General features: G+C 42.0%; 1 protein-coding gene across 1 annotated transcript; it reads left to right on the top strand.

The window, feature by feature from the left end:
* Window positions 1-2,039: 2,039 nt before the first annotated feature.
* Window positions 2,040-19,867, top strand: LOC124140314. Its single transcript, XM_046507834.2, has 6 exons — window positions 2,040-2,217; window positions 8,489-8,646; window positions 12,163-12,219; window positions 15,196-15,335; window positions 16,486-16,633; window positions 17,006-19,867. Exons 1-6 carry the CDS (start codon window positions 2,115-2,117, stop codon window positions 17,156-17,158), a joined length of 759 nt encoding a protein of 252 aa, XP_046363790.2. The 5' UTR covers window positions 2,040-2,114; the 3' UTR covers window positions 17,159-19,867.
* The last annotated feature ends 1,731 nt before the right edge of the window (window positions 19,868-21,598 follow it).

The following is a 21,598-nucleotide window of genomic DNA, read 5'->3' as shown; positions in this document are numbered from 1 at the left end:
CCTCCGCATGGACCTTGTGATGCTTGTGAACACATGATTGGGAAGACGACGCCATTGTTGCTGCAAAATGGTGCCAAGATCTTGCAAATTCTGTGGTTGGTTCTGGAGAGTGCGCAGACTTCTGCCAAGAGCATCCCAGACGTGTTCGATGGGATTGAGGTCGGGAGACCTTGACGGCCAGTCCATGACGTTGACTCCCGCATTCTGAAGGAAATTCCTTGTCAAAATTGCTGTGTGGGGTCTGGCATTGTCGTGTTGGAAGATCAAACCGGGTCCATGTGATGCCATAAAAGGCAGAAGTTCTGGTGCCAGTACCTGGTCGCGGTAAGCAGCAGCGTTGAGGTTGCCACGGATGACAAGAAGCCTGGAACGTGCATTGCCACAGAAAGCACCCCAAAAACCATGACACTTCCGCCTCGAAATCTGTCCACTTTCTGTACACAACACTGGGCGTAATCGAAGATTAAATCGGGATTCAGCACTGAAGACTACTTAATTCCAATTCCTCCGTAAGTAAGTGTCGCTGTGCCCACAATTGACGTTGACGTCTGTGTAATTGAGTCAGAATCAGCCCAAAGTATGGCCGTCGTGCTTGAAGGTGAGCAGTTCTCAGACGGTTTCGAACAGTTTGCGCACTCAGTCTACCCCTACACAGTTCATTTTTGGTTGATGAAGCCGTCAAAAATCGGTTACGCAGGTGACGTAAGACAATCTGACGATCCTCTGCATGTGACACACGTGGTCGACCTGGCCGAGGGCGATCAGCGGTGGTACCCGTTTGCTGTAGACGCGTCTGTAAATCATAAACAGTCCGTCGACTACAACCCATCGCCCTTGCGACTTCAGTTACGGACGTTCCCGTCTGCAACATGCCGATGGCACGTTCACGTTGCACATTTGAAGGGCGTGGCATGACAAATGCCCGTAAAGACTTTTTTTCTTCTTTTTTTGTTAATGACTGCTAACAAGTATGACTGAAACCTAGTGCGGTATTATGGCCACGTGACCAGTTGCACGTGAAAAACCACTTTTGCCACTATAGTGCTGTGCACATGATTTTGATCGATTCACCAAAAACGGGTGATATCTGAAGACAATACGTGGCCATTACTGTTTAAATACACAAGTTTTTAATTTGGTTCAGTGTAGTTTTTTGTCTGCTATTAAATAATAAACAACAAAAGACAGACGCAGGGACAATGACGTTGTCCTGGAAATGGGACATGGATGTGATTACCGGCGATCCCCGGGGATATTCGACTAAGGCAATAATTGTCATAATGTAATGATATTTGATAGTGATTCATACACACATGCTCATTATGTTGTCATAGAATCGACTCTGCCTTTAGCAGAAATTTCTTATTAACGCGGAAAGTGTTATGTTGCATTTATTTACTGGACAATAACACAATTGACCCCTGTAACATGCATAGACGACAGTATGGAAAAATGGTCTTGATTCCCTTAACGGTGTATCACTCAATTTTTAAAAAGATGAAGAAGTCAAAAAGTTCTAATTCATTAACAACGTATACGCAAATACAACTTTTAAGTCTATTACGTCAAGGGGATGCTAATAACGCTATAGCACCATCTGATGCACCTGGACAATATTAGAACCCCAATCCCTCACACTCTCCCTCGTGGAGCTAACAACGCTATTGCATCATCTGACTTACCTGGACAAAGGTGCAACCCAGGTGCGACGCATACATCATGTACATACAGTGTCCTAGTTTGTCGTGCCATTAGCGCCTTCTGTGAGAACCATCACCTCCCTTGTCAGTGCTGGGGGGTGGGGGTGGGGGGGTGGGGGTGGTTTGGGGGGGGGGGGGGGGGGGGGGTCAACACTAACATATACGTGACACACTATATATATATATCTTGATATCTTAAATTGTCCACATTGAAAAACGTGTGTCTTAAAGTCTTGAAATGATCTCTTTAACCTAGGAATATCTTGCTCTCAGCACATAAGTCCGCTGTGATAATCCGTCATACCCGTGGTAGAGGGAAAAGAATCGGCGCTGGTCGATACTAGCACATGATTAAATACAATCACGTGGCGTTGCCGGCGTTGCCAGCGTTGTGGACATGACAAAGCAGGGAAGATGACACCTACAGAAGCACAGAGAGGTGGTCTGTCCACGATGTCGACCAAATCCAAGATAAATATATCCAATGGAGTATTCTCCGGACTCGCCCTGGCTTGTGGTGAGTGTCATGTGTCTGTGCTTCGTTGTAGGTATATATTGAGTTGTATATTGGTTTGTTTCTCGGTATATCATAAGTAACAGTTGATACCCTTGCTAACATTGTTAGATGATGGTACAGGGTTGTTTGGGATAGTGTATTCTTGGCTTCATCGTTCTTTAAATTGATTTATGTACCACACAGGCAGGAGAATGGATACAGCGAGAGTGTGGGTCTTTGTATCCGGTTTCTTTGTAGACTTCTAGTTTTCGCAGGTAGACACACCCGAGGTGTCAGCGTACAGAGAAACCCCGTTAGACCGGAGAGCGTGTGTTCCAGACACTGCTGAAACGACTTAATATTATACAGGGTATATTACTGTATACCTATGACTCGTTAATCTTGACATTCGTTAATCTGAACATCTGAACGTTAATTTGGACAATTGTTGATCGGGACGATTTTACGAGAAACGGTATTGCCCAGAGATAAACGGACACAATGGATGTAAAGTCAGAGATACACGCACACAATGGATGTAAAGTCAGAGATATATGGACACAATGAATGTAAAGTCAGAGATACATAGACACAATGGATGTAAAGTCAGAGATACATGGACACAATGGATGTAAAGTCAGAGATACATGGACAAAATTCATGTAAAGTCAGAGATACATGGACACAATGGATGTAAAGTCAGAGACTCGATTATTTACAGACCGCAGTCATATATTTGTTTGTTTGTTCTTTAACGCCGCACTCAACAATATTCCAGCTATATGACGACAGTCTGTAAATAATCAAGTCTGGACCTGACAATCCAGTGATTGACATCATGAGCATCGATCCACGCAATTGGGATACGATGACATGCATCAACCAAGTCAACGAGCCTGACCACCCGATCCCGTAAGTCGCCTTTTACGCTGGAATATTGCTGAGCGCGGCGTTAAACAACGAACAAACAAACAAACAACATGGATCCTGATTTGACAATTAGACATGACCACGGTTCCTGAGAGAGGATCTCGACATGACTGTCAGTACCCCCAAACGTCCTGCTATGACAGGTGCTCACACAGTTCCTGGGGCAGGATCTCAACGTGACAGCCAGTAGCCTCATACCTCCTACTATGACAGGTGCTCACCCAGTTCCTGGGGCAGGATCTCAACGTGACAGCCAGTAGCCTCATACCTCCTACTATGACAGGTGCTCACACAGTTCCTGGGGCAGGATCTCAACGTGACAGCCAGTAGCCTCATACCTCCTGCCATGACAGATGCTCACACAGTTCCTGGGGCAGGATCTCAACGTGACAGCCAGTAGCCTCATACCTCCTACTATGACAGGTGCTCACACAGTTCCTGGGGCAGGATCTCAACGTGACAGCCAGTAGCCTCATACCTCCTACTATGACAGGTGCTCACACAGTTCCTGGGGCAGGATCTCAACGTGACAGCCAGTAGCCTCATACCTCCTGCCATGACAGATGCTCACACAGTTCCTGGGGCAGGATCTCAACGTGACAGCCAGTAGCCTCATACCTCCCACTATGACAGGTGCTCACACAGTTCCTGGGGCAGGATCTCAACGTGACAGCCAGTAGCCTCGTACCTCCCACTATGACAGGTGCTCACACAGTTCCTGGGGCAGGATCTCAACGTGACTGTTGGATACGCAAAGAACTCACAGTTTGAACAGGGGTCGACAATCTTTGTCTTTTCAAAGCCTGCATGTACATGACGTTTGCAGACAAAATGTCACATTTCTGTTAATTTGTACGTGATTGCTGGTACCACGTGATAGTAAGATGAAATATGCGTGTACACTTACACTGTTTTGGTAAAATTTAGCTTTCAATTAAAATTAAAATATAATGGTCAGGTGCATGCCTGTATCGGGACATATCGAGTGAGCGGGTCTGGTTTACGCCATTTTAGTAATATTCAGCAATATCCCGGCTGGAGACGCTATGGGTACATCATTGCATCCATGTTTGGAATCGAACCCGGACCTTCAGTGTTGTGGGAGAACGCATTAACCATAAAACTACCCACCGCCGCTCGGTGATGTCCATAGTCTGTTCCACAACGAAAGAGGACATGGGCCAGATCCTGCCTGACCAGGTTTCATCATTAACCCGACCATCATATTATGTTTTAACCTTTATGTTTCTGTATAAAACACTGACGAGAAATTCGAAAGCAGTGTGGAAATAAAACCAATCCATCTAGTCCAATCTTTAAACACTCATCAAAAATGCGCCACTGCATTGCAGTTGTGTCACGTAGGCTTGAATGTCATTAGCTGAGGCAGTTTGTCAACTTTGTATTTGTGATGCTGTTGACATATGTTGCTAAGTAATAAGAGTTTCCATACGCTGTTAGAATGACGGCATGCAACTGAGCTACGCTTATCGATATGTGAGTCGATATGGCAGTGTCAGGATGACACGATATGGTTGACTGGATGAGTCGATATGGTAGTGTCTGGATGACACGATATGGTTGACTGGATGAGTCGATATGGTAGTTCCTGGATTAGTCGATATGGCAGTGTCTGGATGAGTTGATATGGCAGTGTCTGGATGAGTCGATATGGCAGTGTCTGGATGAGTCGATATGGCAGTGTCTGGATGAGTCGATATGGTAGTTCCTGGATTAGTCGGTATGGCAGTGTCTGGATTAGTCGATATGGCAGTGTCTGGATGAGTCGATATGACTGCCTAGATGAGTCGATATGGCAGTGCCTGGATGAGTCATATGGCAGTGCCTGGATGACTCGATATGACTGCCTAGATGAGTCTTCATGACAATGTCTGGATTGGTCTATATGGCAGTGTCTGTATGACTCAATATTGCAGTATCAGGATGTTCCGAGGTGGCAGTGTCTGTATGACTCGATGTGACTGCCTAGATGAGTCTATATGACAATGCCTAGATGAATCTATATGGCAGTGTCTGTATGACTCAATATTGCAGTATCAGGATGTTCCGAGGTGGCAGTGTCTGTATGACTCGATGTGACTGCCTAGATGGGTCGATATGGCAATGTCTGGATGAGTCGATGTGGCAGTGTCTGGATGACTCTATTTGACTGCCTAGATGAGTCTATAGGGCAATGTCTGGATGAGTCGGTATGGCAGTGTCTGGATGAGTCGGTATGGCAGCGTCTGGATGAGTCGATATGGCAGTATCAGGATGTTCCGAGGTGTCAGTGTCTGTATGACTCGATGTGACTGCCTAGATAAGTCTATATGACAATGTCTGGATGAGTCGGTATGGCAGTTCCTAGATGAATCGATATGGCACTGTCAGGATGTTCCGAGATGGCAGTGTCTGGATGAGTCGATATGATTGACTGGATGAGTCGGTATGGCAGTTCCTAGATGAATCGATATGGCAGTGATCTGGATGAGTCGATATGATTGACTGGATGAGTCGGTATGGCAGTTCCTAGATGAATCGATATAGCAGTGTCTGGATGAGTTGATATGATTGACTGGGTGAGTCGATATGGCAGTTCCTAGATGAGACTATATGTCAATGTCTGGATGAGTCGGTATGGCAGTGTCTGGATGATTCAATATGGCACTGTCAGGATGTTCCGAGATGGCAGTGTCTGGATGAGTTGATATGATTGACTGGATGAGTCGGTATGGCAGTTCCTAGATGAATCGATATGGCAGTGTCTGGATGAGTTGATATGGCAGTGTCTGGATGATTCAATATGGCACTGTCAGGATGTTCCGAGATGGCAGTGTCTGGATGAGTTGATATGATTGACTGGATAAGTCGATATGGCAGTTCCTAGATGAGACTATATGGCAATGTCTGGATGAGTCGGTATGGCAGTGTCTGGATGAGTCGATATGGCAGTGTCTGGATGAGTCGATATGACTGCCCAGATGAGTCTATATGGCAATGACTGGATGAGTCGATATGGCAATGTCTGGACGAGTCGATATGACTGCCTAGATGAGTCGATATGACAGTGTCTGGATGAGTCGATATGGCAGTGTCTGGATGAGTCGATATGACTGCCTAGATGGGTCTTTATGGCAATGTCTGGATGAGTCGATATGGCAGTGTCTGGATGACTGGATATGACTGCCTAGATGAGTCTATATGGCAATGTCTAGATGAGTCGATATGGTAGTTCCTTGATGAGACAATATGGCAGTGTCTGGATGAGTCGATATGGCAGTTTCTGGATGACTCGATATGACTGCCTAGATGAGTCTATATGGCAATGTCTGGATGAGTCGATATGGCAGTGTCTGGATGACTCGATATGACTGCCTAGATGAGTCTATATGGCAATGGCTGGATGAGTCGATATGGCAGTGTCTGGATGAGTCGATGTGGCAGTGTCTGGATGACTCTATATGACTGCCTAGATGGGTCGATATGGCAATGTCTAGATGAGTCGATGTGGCAGTGTCTGGATGACTCTATTTGACTGCCTAGATGAGTCTATAGGGCAATGTCTGTCAGTTCCTGGGTGAGTCAGTGTGGCAGTTCCTGGATGAATCGGTATGGCAGTGTCTGGATGAATTGATATGACAGTTCCTGGATGAGTTGATATGCCAGTGTCTGAATGAATCGCTATACATAGGAGCAAATCTAAGAAATGAAACACGTCATTGACCTTTTTAGAGGGTGAGATCTGTGTGACTGAATCTATTTTTTGAAGTACATCGACATGGATGCCATCTTTACTGGCGATATACCCTATGTAGGTGACTTGTGACGCAAATTTGCACTTGGTTGGTTTTAGAGTGAGTCCTGCTTCTTTGATCTTTTGGAATACTGCCTTGGGGTGACTCAGATGTTCCAAACCCGTTTTAGAAAATGATTACATATATTAGTATGTAACGCTAATACATTTCTTTATTGCCTCTGAAATGATTTGCAGCAATGCTATAGGAGTATTTTTTAGGCCAAAAGGGAGGCGATTCCATCCAAAAACACCATCGGGTGTAATTTAGGCCGACCTGTGTTTTGTATCTGGATGGACTGGTATTTGTTAAAAGCCACTAGCACAATCAAGCTCACTAAAAATATTGGCAGAGGTGATGGAGGGAAAAATATAGGTTATGTAAAGTATTGAGACGTCTATACTCTACGGCAAAGCGTTTAGAGCTATCACGTTTTTTAAACATGGAAATGGGAGATTTCTATTCAGAAGAACTGGCCTGAATGATATTGGCTCCAAACATTTCTTGCACCTGTATCGAACATTCATTTCTAATGGGTGCGTTTTGCCTATAAAAAGGGGGTCTTATGGGTCGGGTGTCACCTGTTTCTATTGTGTGATGATGTAAGTGAGTGTGTCCTAATTCTGACCAATCTGAGTCAAACACTGATCTTTGTGATTGGAGAAATGCATTTTACTGTGAACTTGGACTATCAATATTTTAAAAATGCTTTTTTGGGACAAAAGCTCCATGACTTTCAGGGGTATTGTTGGGTTCATGGTTAGTTTAGGCGGCGGCCTTGGCCGCCCCCTCACCAACGACGTCGATGATGAAGTATCCTGTCCGTACATCCAGAGTGCCTATAATGGACCATCAACCTGGTGGCTGTCATTCTGCTACAGCGTTGCTTCTTGATGTATCATACCAATGGCTTGTTCTCTCATTAATCATACTTAAGTTCCACTGATCTGGGTAATGTAGCACCTGCATTATTCAGCAAACTGTTGTGGTTGTGTTTGGGCGATTTATTCTCAACCATTTTGTAACACTTCCGGGGTTTGGACCCAACGTGTACAACTTTCAGTTGGGTAACGGTTCTTTTTTCCGTCAGTTTACATCAAACGTTATGCTACTTATGTCCATCATCCACATCATCTTAGTAATTGAAAAGTACATTCCTCCAGAAGATGTGAGTACAACCATGTTAAGTAGACTTGTTTTTGCTACAAACATATGGTGTTGTAAAAAATGGTCTTTATTTGTTATTTTATAAAATGCTTTATCATACTACTATTTTCATTGTACAGCTATTATGTTTTAGTGAACAGTGAGAAAATTGTAACGTTCTTTCCGAAGGTTGAATTTGAAATATCTCATCTCTCTTTTCAGAAGAAAAAAATCTCAGCTCCTATAAAAATGAAGAAAGAAAAACATGACTCTACCCCCAAAAGCCGCCCCCTGCCCTCATTATCAAATGTCACGCCCCTTACCAAATGATGAATTAAAACAAATGTGCTCTATTATCAATTTATTAGGGTTATCTACTTTTTTAGTTTTGATGGTATCTGTGTTGACATCTGTTTTTCCAGGAATCGCTTTCAGCGTGCTGGTGTATATGCTGTTCAATAAGATAGTAACAGGCGCACTCGGCAACTTCGGCAGGGTCTTTGGCAGCACCTTGGACACCAGCGGCGCCAGTGCCTACGCTGCTTACGGGTCGTCACCGATATGGGCTATTGGCTTTGCTGTAAGTACCCTATAATATGGCTATTGGCTTTGCTGTAAATATCCACCTCAGGTATGGACTATTGGCTTTGCTGTTAATATCCACCTCTGGTATGGACTATTGGCTTTGCTGTAAATATCCACCTCAGGTATGGACTATTGGCTTTGCGGTAAATATCCACCTCAGGTATGGACTATTGGCTTTGCTGTAAATAACCATCTCTAGTATGGGCTATTGGCTTTGCTGTAAATATCCACCTCTGGTATGGGATATTGGCTTTGCTGTAAATATCCACCTCTCGTATGGACTATTGGCTTTGCGGTAAATATCCACCTCAGGTATGGACTATTGGCTTTGCGGTAAGTATCCACCTCAGGTATGGACTATTGGCTTTGCTGTAAATATCCACCTCTGGTATGGGATATTGGCTTTGCTGTAAATATCCACCTCTGGTGTGGATTATTGGCTTTGCTGTAAATATCCACCTCAGGTATGGGCTATTGGCTTTGCTGTTAATATCCACCTCTGGTGTGGATTATTGGCTTTGCTGTAAATATCCACCTCTGGTATAGACTATTGGCTTTGCGGTATGTATCCACCTCTTGTATGGACTATTGGCTTTGCTGTAAATATCAACCTCTGGTATGGACTATTGGCTTTGCTGTTATTATCCACCTCTGATATGGGCTATTGGCTTTGCTGTAAATATCCACCTCTGGTGTGGACTATTGGCTTTGCTGTAAATATCCACCTCTGGTGTGGACTACTGCCTTTGCTGTAAATATCCACCTCTGATATGGGCTATTGGCTTTGCTGTAAATATCAACCTCTGGTATGGGCTATTGGCTTTGCTGTTAATATCCACCTCAGGTTTGGACTATTGGCTTTGCTGTAAATATCCACCTCTGATATTGACTATTGGCTTTGCTGTAAATATCCACCTCTGGTATGGACCATTGGCTTTGCTGTAAATATCCACCTCTGGTGTGGATTATTGGCTTTGCTGTAAATATCCACCTCTGGTATGAACTATTGGCTTTGCTGTAAATATCCACCTCTTGTGTGGATTATTGGCTTTGCTGTAAATATCCACCTCTGGTATGGACTATTGGCTTTGCGGTATGTATCCACCTCTTGGATGGACTATTGGCTTTGCTGTAAATATCCACCTCTGATATGGACTATTGGCGTTGCTGTAAATATCCACCTCTGGTGTGGACTATTGGCTTTGCTGTAAATATCCACCTATGGTATGGACCATTGGCTTTGCTGTAAATATCCACCTTTGGTATGGATTATTGGCTTTGCTGTAAATATCCACCTATGGTATGGACCATTGGCTTTGCTGTAAATATCCACCTATGGTATGGACCATTGGCTTTGCTGTAAATATCCACCTCTGGTATGGACCATTGGCTTTGCTGTAAATATCCACCTCTGGTATGGATTATTGGCTTTGCTGTAAATATCCACCTCCGGTATGGACTATTGGCTTTGCTGTAAATATCCACCTCTGGTGTGGATTATTGGCTTTGCTGTAAATATCCACCTCTGGTATGGACTATTGGCTTTGCGGTATGTATCCACCTCTTGGATGGACTATTGGCTTTGCTGTAAATATCCACCTCTGGTGTGGATTATTGGCTTTGCTGTAAATATCCACCTCTGGTATGGACTATTGGCTTTGCGGTATGTATCCACCTCTTGGATGGACTATTGGCTTTGCTGTAAATATCCACCTCTGATATGGAATATTGGCGTTGCTGTAAATATCCACCTCTGGTATGGACTATTGGCTTTACTGTAAATATCCACCTATGGTTTGGACTATTGGCTTTGCTGTAAATATCCACCTCTGATATGGAATATTGGCGTTGCTGTAAATATCCACCTCTGGTATGGACTATTGGCTTTACTGTAAATATCCACCTCAGGTATGGACTATTGGCTTTGCTGTAAATATCCACCTCTGATATGGGCTATTGGCTTTGCTGTAAATATCCACCTCTTGTATGGGCTATTGGCTTTGCGGTAAGTATCCACCTCAGGTATGGACTATTGGCTTTGTGGTAAATATCCACCTCTGGTATGAGCTATTGGCTTTGCTGTAAATATCCACCTCAGGTATGGACTATTTGCTTTGCTGTAAATAACCATCTCTAGTATGGGCTATTGGCTTTGCTGTAAATATCCACCTCTAGTATGGGATATTGGCTTTGCTGTAAATATCCACCTCTCGTATGGACTATTGGCTTTGCGGTAAATATCCACCTTAGGTATGGACTATTGGCTTTGCAGTAAGTATCCACCTCAGGTATGGACTATTGGCTTTGCTGTAAATATCCACCTCTGATATGGACTATTGGCTTTGCTGTAAATATCCACCTCTGGTATGGACCATTGGCTTTGCGGTAAATATCCACCTCTAGTATGGACTATTGGCTTTGCGGTAAATATCAACCTCTGGTATGGATTATTGGCTTTGCTGTAAAAATCCACCTCTGGTGTGGATTATTGGCTTTGCTGTAAATATCCACCTCTGGTATGGACTATTGGCTTTGCTGTAAATATCCACCTCTGGTATGGGCTATTGGCTTTGCGGTAAGTATCCACCTCAGGTTTTGACTATTGGCTTTGCTGTAAATATCCACCTCTGATATGGACTATTGGCTTTGCTGTAAATATCCACCTCTGGTATGGACTATTGGCTTTGCTGTAAATATCCACCTCTGGTATGGGATATTGGCTTTGCTGTAAATATCCACCTCTGATATGGACTATTGGCTTTGCTGTAAATATCCACCTCTGATATGGACTATTGGCTTTGCTGTAAGTATCCACCTCAGGTATGGACTATTGGCTTTGCGGTAAGTATCCATCACTAAAACGGGCTTTTGGCTTTGCTGTAAATATCCACCTCTGGTATGGACTATTGGCATTGCGGTAAGTATCCATCACTAAAATGGGCTATTGGCTGTGCTCTTAAGTGACACTCACTAATATGGACTACTGGCTTTGCTGTAAATATGCACCTCCGGTATGGACTATTGGCTTTGCTGTAAATATCCACCTCTGATATGGGCTATTGGCTTTGCTATAAATATCCACCTCTGATATGGACTATTGGCTTTGCTGTAAATATCCACCTCTGGTATTGACTATTTGCTTTGTGGTAGGTATACACCTCAGGTATGGACAATTTGCTTTGCGGTAAGTATCCATCACTAAAACGGGTTATTGACTTTGCTGTTAATATCCACCTCTGATATGGACTATTGGCTTTGCTGTAAATATCCACCTCTGGTATTGACTATTTGCTTTGTGGTAGGTATACACCTCAGGTATGGACTATTGGCTTTGCGGTAGGTCCATCACTAAACTGGGCTATTGGCTGTGCTCTTAAGTGACACTCACTAATATGGGCTATGGGCTGTGCTGTAAGGACCATCACTGTAAGCTTCGTAATTTCGTAATAATTTGAAAGAGCACACATAGATACAAAACGTTTACCACTCTTTACAAACGTTCCGTCCACAGTTCATCATCCCAGGTCTGATCGGCGCCATAGCGAGCTGCGTCCAGGGCAAGGGAGGGGTGAGTAACATGGGAGTCTTATGAAGTGAGGTATTAACCATATCCCACGAAAGTTTTAATGAACACCAACTCACGATTAAATGGAGCTAACACGAGCTTTATCCAATTATCACATATTATTAACAGTAACGTTTTATACCATGCTTCGGGGTTAGGTAAAGAACTTTACCATGCTCCGTGAATCAGATATAGAAGCATTACATCCGACGATTCCAACATAGGTATATAACATGCTCCGTGGGTTAGGTATAGGATTGCAGCCCTCCCTGGTTACAATGCCACATTTCGCCCAGAGGGAAATATGTTTGTTATCTTGAGAAAGTTAATGGTTCTCTGGATGATGATTAGCTGTAAAAACAACTGAATCAGTGAATTTAGTTTGTTGACTTAGAAGGAGGAATTATATCCAAAAGATTTACGACATTGCAGTGTATTATTTTACGTCCGACAGCTCCCACATCGTTATGTCTTCTGTCCGTGACGGCTTGTGTCGCTAAGCAGTCATCATCATCATCAGCAGCAGCAGCATTTCATTCACGAAGTGTTGGCCATGGGCCCATTATATGTTGCATCAAGGCTGCGAGCCATTTTTTACATTTCTTTTCTCAAATTATTATCATAAAATAATAAACGTTCCCTATATTTGTATTATATCTGACATGAACTTGTTAAATTTATGTAAACTAGGAAATATATAATACTTTTTGAGTATAGCAATAAACTGATCTTCTCATACAAACCAAATCCCATTTAATATATCAGTAATTTATCTTTGTTCGATTAGCGACTGATTGTACATTATCAGGAGTTGAATATCCGACACGAAACCCTGCCTGCGACTCAAGAAGTCTATTATAAGCATCGCTCCAAAAACTATGTCTAGTTTTAATAATTGATACATGGATGTAGAATGTACTGACAACATGAAGAAGGTGATGCCTCTATAATTAGAAGCAGTATGCAAATCCCTCGTGAAAATCACACAGACCATATACGTTAACAGCTTCAGTACATCACACAGATGGTTGTCATATAAAGGTATACATGCGTTTACAGCTTCAGTACATCACTCAGATTGTTGTCATATAAAGGTATATATACGTTTACAGCTTCAGTACATCACACAGATGGTTGTCATATAAAGGTTATATACGTTTACAGCTTCAGTACATCACTCAGATTGTTTTCATATAAAGGTATATATACGTTTACAGCTTCAGTACATCACCCAGGTGGTTGTTATATAAAGGTATACATGCGTTTACAGCTTCAGTACATCACTCAAATTGTTGTCATATAAAGGTATATATACGTTTACAGCTTCAGTACATCACACAGATGGTTGTCATATAAAGGTTATATACGTTTACAGCTTCAGTACATCACTCAGATTGTTTTCATATAAACGTATATATACGTTTACTGCTTCAGTACATCACCCAGGTGGTTGTCATATAAAGGTATATATACGTTTACTGCTTCAGTACATCACACAGATGGTTGTCATATAAAGGTATACATGCATTTACAGCTTCAGTACATCACTCAGATTGTTTTCATATAAAGGTATACATACGTTAACAGCTTCAGTACATCACACAGATGGTTGTCATATAAAGGTTATATACGTTTACAGCTTCAGTACATCACACAGATGGTTGTCATATAAAGGTATATATACGTTTACAGCTTCAGTACATCACCCAGGTGGTTGTTATATAAAGGTATACATACGTTTACAGCTTCAGTACATCACCCAGGTGGTTGTTATATAAAGGTTATATACGTTTACAGCTTCAGTACATCACTCAGATTGTTTTCATATAAAGGTATATATACGTTTACAGCTTCAGTACATCACCCAGGTGGTTGTCATATAAAGGTATATATACGTTTACTGCTTCAGTACATCACCCAGATGGTTGTCATATAAAGGTATACATGCGTTTACAGCTTCAGTACATCACTCAGATTGTTTTCATATAAAGGTATACATACGTTAACAGCTTCAGTACATCACACAGATGGTTGTCATATAAAGGTTATATACGTTTACAGCTTCAGTACATCACACAGATGGTTGTCATATAAAGGTATATATACGTTTACTGCTTCAGTACATCACCCAGATGGTTGTCATATAAAGGTATACATGCGTTTACAGCTTCAGTACATTACTCAGATTGTTTTCATATAAAGGTATACATACGTTAACAGCTTCAGTACATCACACAGATGGTTGTCATATAAAGGTTATATACGTTTACAGCTTCAGTACATCACTCAGATTGTTTTCATATAAAGGTATATATACGTTTACAGCTTCAGTACATCACCCAGATGGTTGTCATATAAAGGTATATTAAGTTTACTGCTTCAGTACATCACCCAGATGGTTGTCATATAAAGGTATATATACGTTTATTGCTACAGTACATCACCCAGATGGTTGTCATATAAAGGTATACATGCGTTTACTGCTTTAGTACATCACCCAGAAGGTTGTTATATAAAGGTATATATACGTTTACTGCTTCAGTACATCACCCAGATGGTTGTCATATAAAGGTATATATACGTTTATTGCTTCAGTACATCACCCAGATGGTTGTCATATGAAGGTGTATATACGTTTACTGCTTAAGTACATCACCCAGGTGGTTGTTATATAAAGGTATATATGTTTACTGCTTCAGTACATCACCCAGATGGTTGTCATATAAAGGTATATATACGTTTACTGCTTCATTACATCACCCAGATAGTTGTCATATGAAGGTATATATGTTACAGGAAACAAGTATAATCAGTGATTATGTCTAATAACTGGAAATTTCAGTTATTATGTCTAATAACTGATTCACTCGGTGGTTATGTCTAATTACTGAAATCTTCAGTAATTAGACATAATCACTGAAATGAACCAAGGGATTTTATATTTGTCATATAAAGGTATACATACGTTTACTGCTTCAGTACATCACCCAGATGGTCTTCTGCATCTTGACTCTCGTCATCATGGCCATCATCTTCTTCTTCTGCCTGCTGATCGTTGGGGTTTTCGCCGGCCAGGACAAGCAGTACTGCTCCACCAGGAGTTACTCGTGCGTCTGCAGGTCGGTAACATTTGTACATAGTGGTAAATATGACCTGTGCTGTACATGGTGTATGCCATACGTTGGCGTTATATGTGGGTGGGTGTTATGCGTGGGTGTTACACGTGAGTGAGTTTTATACGTGGATGGGTGTTATACGTGGGTGGGTTTTATACGTGGGTGTTATACGTGAATGGGTGTTATACGTGGGTGTTATACGTGAGTGGGTTTTATACGTGGATGTTAAACGTGAATGGGTGTTATACGTGGGTGTTATAAGTGAGTGGGTTTTATACGTGGGTGTTATACGTGAATGGGTGTTATACATGAGTGAGTTTATCTGTGGATGGTGGATGGTGTTATATGTGGGTGTTACACGTGAGTGGCTTTTATACGTGGATGTTATACGTGAGTGAGTTTGATACGTGGGTGTTATACGTGAGTGTTATACATGAGTGAGTTTTATACGTGGATGGGTGTTATACATGAGTGAGTTTTATACGTGGATGGGTGTTATACGTGGGTGAGTAATATACGTGGATGGGTGTTATACGTGGGTGTTATACGTGAGTGGGTTTTATACGTGGCTGGGTTTTATACGTTGTTGTTATTCGTGATCGGGTGGTATACGTGTTTGTTATACGTGAGTGGATGTAATATGTGGGTGTGAGTGGGTGTTATACTAAAGTGGATGTTATGTGTAGGTACTTGGGTGATATACGTAAGTTGGTTTTATACGTGGGTGGGAGTTATGCGTGGATGTTATACGTCGGTGTTATACCTGGGTATACGTGGGTGTTATACGTGAGTGTGTGTTAGATATGGGTGTTATACGTGTTTGTTATACGTGAGTGGATGTAATATGTAGGTGGTATACATGGGTGGGTGTTATACGTGAGTTGGTGTTATACTTAAGTGGATGTTATATGTAGGTACTCGGGAGTTATACGTAAGTTGGTTTTATACGTGGGTGGGTGTTATGCGTGGATGTTATACGTCGGTGTTATACCTGGGTATACGTGGGTGTTATACGTGAGTGTGTGTTAGATATGGGTGTTATACGTGAGTGGGTATTATACGTGGGTATGTGCTATACGTGCGTATGTGCTATGCGTGGGTATGTGTAATATCCGTCAAGGGGTGTGTAATGATGTGGATTTTGTCTCTACAGCAACGGAGGCGGGAGTGCGTACTACACCTGTGAAACACTGAACGAATTCAACTCATTGGCCCTCGGCATCGTTGCGATGGTGATCTTGGGATGGATATTCACTCTCGTGGCCACTATCCTTGGAGGCATCCTCGCATGTCGACGTGAGGTAATACCATGCACAGTTTGTAAGGAAAACAAGTATTCTGTTCTGTTCTGGAAATCGAATGTCATAGTGGTTATGCAAAGACATTTCAAATCAGTAAATACAATGCAATATATTTGAAAGGGCACATTTAGCTCTACCTCTGCTCACCAACAGTGAATGGGTACCCGGTAGGATAATATGGTAATGTATACTCCCTAGGGAGCTGAGAATGAAATCGGGTGCACGCTGATCCACTGACTGGGGTAATAATGGTGAAGTGCTTTGAACATGACATGTGTGGCTTGAAAGTATAGCGCAATATAATTATTATTATGATTATGATTATTATTGTTTTTCTATGATCCAATGATATCTCACGATACACCGTTTCAGCGTGTGCAGCCTGGTTTTGTGATGCAGCCGACCGTCAACGCTACTGTTGTACACATGAACACCGTGGGGAACATGGGCCAGTCAGCTCCTCAATACCCGCCCCAGGAGCCCCCACAGTACCCGCCCCCGCCCCAACCCTCACAGTACATGTGAAAAATTCCTTATCGACAGTGAGTGTCCTTCCCTCCACCCAACAAGTGTCGAGACATCCACCATATTCTCTATAGTCAACTGACAGCACCAAAGTCGCCACAGTAGATGTGACAGCCACCTCATTCACCATAGAACAAGTAACAACCACCGCATTCACCATAGAACAAGTAACAGCCATCGCATTCACCATAGAACACGTAACAGCCACCTCATTAACCACAGAAAACGTAACAGCCACCGCATTCACCATAGAACACGTAACAGCCATCGCATTCCATCGCATTTACCATAGAACAAGTAACAGCCACCGCATTCACCATAGAACACGTAACAGCCATCGCATTTACCATAGAACAAGTAACAGCCACCGCATTCACCATAGAACACGTAACAGCCATCGCATTTACCATAGAACAAGTAACAGCCACCGCATTCACCATAGAACAAGTAACAGCCACCGCATTCACCATAGAACACATAACAGCCATCGCATTTACCATAGAACAAGTAACAGACACCTCATTCACCACAGAACACGTAACAGCCACCGCATTCACCATAGAACACGTAACAGCCATCGCATTTACCATAGAACAAGTAACAGACACCTCATTCACCACAGAACACGTAACAGCCACCGCATTCACCACAGAACACGTAACAGCCACCGCATTCACCACAGAACACGTAACAGCCACCGCATTCACCCCAGAACACGTAACAGCCACCGCATTCACCACAGAACACGTAACAGCCACCTCATTCACCATAGAACACGTAACAGCCACCGCATTCACCATAGAACACGTAACAGCCACCGCATTCACCACAGAACACGTAACAGCCACCGCATTCACAACAGTACACGTAACAGCCACCTCATTCACCATAGAACACGTAACAGCCACCGCATTCACCATAGAACACGTAACAGCCACCGCATTCACCATAGAACACGTAACAGCCACCGCATTCACAACAGTACACGTAACATCCACCTCGTTCTCCATAGAACGCGTTACAGCCACCTCATTCACCACATCCCACATTCACCACATTAAATGTGAAAACAATAAATGTTTTCTTTTATCAAGATATTTGATATTTGAAGAGTGATATTCTTCACTAATATACACGCTTTGGGCTTTTGCAAATACACTATAACATGTATGTCATTTATCTTTAACGCTAAGGTAATACGACATATAGTGTTTCTTTGACTTTGTAGATATGTCAAAATGGTGTCCATAGCTATAATTAATGAAAAGCTATGTAAGCCAGTTATTAGCCTTTTTGTCTACAAAATTGGTAGAATTTGACATGTTGACATAACTTAATGTGCGAAATAGTGAATTGATAGTTAGCTGCAGACCCCTTGGTTCTGTATTTCAATGATATATGTATTTGTGTACCAGGCCAAACCAAAGCACTATACAACTATTCATCACTTCAGTGTCACCCTTAGTCAACCTGGGTCACCCTGGGTCATTCTGAATCATCCTGTGTCATCCTGGGTCATTCTGAATCATCCTAGGTCACCCTGGGTCATCCTGGGTCATTCTGAATCATCCTGGGTCATTCTGGGTCATCCTGGGTCATCCTGGGTCATTCTGAATCATCCTGGGTCATTCTGAATCACCCTGGGTCATTCTGAATCATCCTGGGTCATTCTGGGTCATCCTGGGTCATTCTGAATCATCCTGGGTCATTCTGGGTCATCCTGGGTCATTCTGGGTCATTCTGAATCATCCTGGGTCATTCTGAAACATTCTGGGTCATCCTGGGTCATCCTGGGTCATTCTGAATCATCCTGGGTCAATCTGAATCATTCTGGGTCATTCTGAATCATCCTGGGTCATTCTGGATCATTCTGAATTATCCTGGGTCATTCTGAAACATTCTGGGTCAAACCTGGGTCATCCTGGGTCATTCTGAATCATCCTGGGTCATTATGGGTCATCCTGGGTCATTCTGGGTCATTCTGGGTCATTCTGAAACATTCTGGGTCATCCTGGGTCATTCTGGGTCATCCTGGGTCATTCTGAATCATCCTGGGTCATCCTGGGTCATCCTGGGTCATCCTGAATCATCCTGGGTCATTTTGAATTATCCTGGGTCATCCTGGGTGTAATGGCCACTGAAGATGCGCAAGAAAACCCTGACATATTTAATGTATGTTATATTTGTATGAATTGTAAGAAGGAAGGCCTTGAATGTATTTTGTTGGTTGTCTGGTAGTGCTGTATTTATTGTTATCTTGAAACCGTCCAGAACTTGATGTGAAGTGCCTTCAGTCTGTCCTAACACTGAGATTGCACACCTTTAATACAGCGAGTGAGTTGCGGGATGCCAGTATTCACTGTCAGTCTCCCTGGAAACACTACATTCATATGTGTACGTGATACATCTGATACTGAAGAAACCCCACTATCATATACGCCTAATTCTTTAATATATATTGATTATTTTTATATCAGTTTATAGTGTCATCAATTTTTGCAAAATGTTTTTTAAATCCGTTTTCATCCAACTTTTTTTACGATTGATAAACACATATTTACAAAAAAAAGACAAATTATAAACACAAACCTGTCAAAAAGACAATCATGTAAAATGAATGTGCATATCTGTCCTGCTGTGATAATTTAATGCTTAACTTGTTGTATTGTTCTTGACTCAGTGACCAGTAATAAAGTCTGACAAACATGCTGTGCTGCGTTCTAGTTATTCGGACCAGCGTACAGGTAGTACAGGCTCTGAAGCTTCTCATTCATCACATTGGGGGATACACGAAAATATCCATTCATGGATACATTTTACTCGAGGAATGAAGCTGCAAGGATACATCTGTAGTGAATGGATACATCTGTAGTGATACATCTGTATTGATACATCTAGTGAATGGATACATCTGTGGTGATACATATGTTGTCAATGGATACATCTGTAGTGATACATCTGTATTGATACATCTGTAGTGAATGGATACATCTGTAGTGAATGGATACATCTGTAGTGAATGGATACATCTGTAGTGATACATCCGTATTGATACATCTGTAGTGAATGGATACATCTGTAGTGATACATCTGTATTGATACATTTGTATTGATACATCTGTATTGAATGGATAAATCTGTAGTGATACATCTGTATTGAATGGATACATCTGTAGTGATACATCTGTAGTGAATGGATACATCTGAAGAGACACAACTGTAGTGAATGGATACATCAGTAGTGAATGGATACATCTGTAGTGATACATCTGTATTGATACATCTGTAGTGAATGGATACATCTGTAGTGAATAGATACATCTGTAGTGATACATCTGTATTGATACATCTGTAGTGAATGGATACATCTGTAGTGATACATCTGTAGTGAATGGATACATTTGTAGTGATACATCTGTATTGATACATCTATAGTGAATGGATACATCTGTATTGATACATCTGTATTGATACATCTGTATTGATACATCTGTAGTGAATTGATACATCTGTAGTGATACATCTGTATTGATACATCTGTAGTAAATGGATACATCTGTAGTGAATGGATACATCTGTAGTGTATGGATACATCTGTATTCATTCTATGCCGTCAGACTATGACAGCACATAAACTGAACCAAAATCTACACAGGGTGTATCTTGTCAAGATGTGCTCACTGTTCCACAAACACAGGAATCATCACTTATTGATAGTGATTCATAAAAACATACTTATGTGAAAAATGGCAATCAGTTTTTATTGTGAATTTAATTTGAAAAACCCCATTTACTGTCTATAAGATAAACTTAAGGATGTAAAACTTTTAGATTGTCAATACAGATTTCTTCATAGAATTATCTACACAAAGAAGGAACTGTTTACCATGAATCTTGTAGTCAACAGTGTATGTAGCTTTTGTAACACTGTCAATGAGCACATCTGTCGTCTTTGGGGAAAATAATGAATTTAAAAAAAAATTGTAATGATCTGGAACTTCGGCTAAATAACTATCTTTCACAATAACTTTAATTGACAAAATATCTTATTTGGTTTGGTTCAAACCATTTTAATACTTTAATCAATCATATACTTTTATTGGGAAAAAGGCATATTCATGTATATGGGAGTGAGTGAGTGAGTTGGGTTTAACGCCGCTTTTAACAGTATTCCAGTTATATCACGGCGTGTCAGCTTAATGTGGGAGGAAAGCCCGAAGTGATGCAGGTCTCAGACGTTTACCACTTCGGTGAATCCCACGAGCACAGGTATGGTGCTGACAAACCTAGAAACATAATCTGGGCGAACCGGGATTCGAACCCACTATAATAGGTTTCTGGCGTGCCCAAGGGACGCAACTCTGCACAGCGAATCGCGGCGCCTTAGACGACTGGGCCATCCGTGCCCCCTCATGTATATGGAATCAAAGAATCAAACTG

The sequence above is a fragment of the Haliotis rufescens genome, unplaced genomic scaffold, assembly GCF_023055435.1.
Source record: "Haliotis rufescens isolate VD_foot unplaced genomic scaffold, xgHalRufe1.0.p SCAF_5, whole genome shotgun sequence".
NCBI classification, from domain to species: domain Eukaryota; kingdom Metazoa; phylum Mollusca; class Gastropoda; order Lepetellida; family Haliotidae; genus Haliotis; species Haliotis rufescens.
This window is presented reverse-complemented; position numbering and strand designations above follow the sequence as displayed.

Coding starts and splice junctions, on each gene's coding strand:
- LOC124140314 (XM_046507834.2), top strand. CDS start 2,115: ATGACACCTACAGAAGCACAGAGAGGTGGTCTGTCCACGATGTCGACC. Junction 15,336..16,485: donor AGTTACTCGTGCGTCTGCAG/GTCGGTAACATT, acceptor TTGTCTCTACAG/CAACGGAGGCGGGAGTGCGT. Junction 16,634..17,005: donor TCCTCGCATGTCGACGTGAG/GTAATACCATGC, acceptor ACACCGTTTCAG/CGTGTGCAGCCTGGTTTTGT.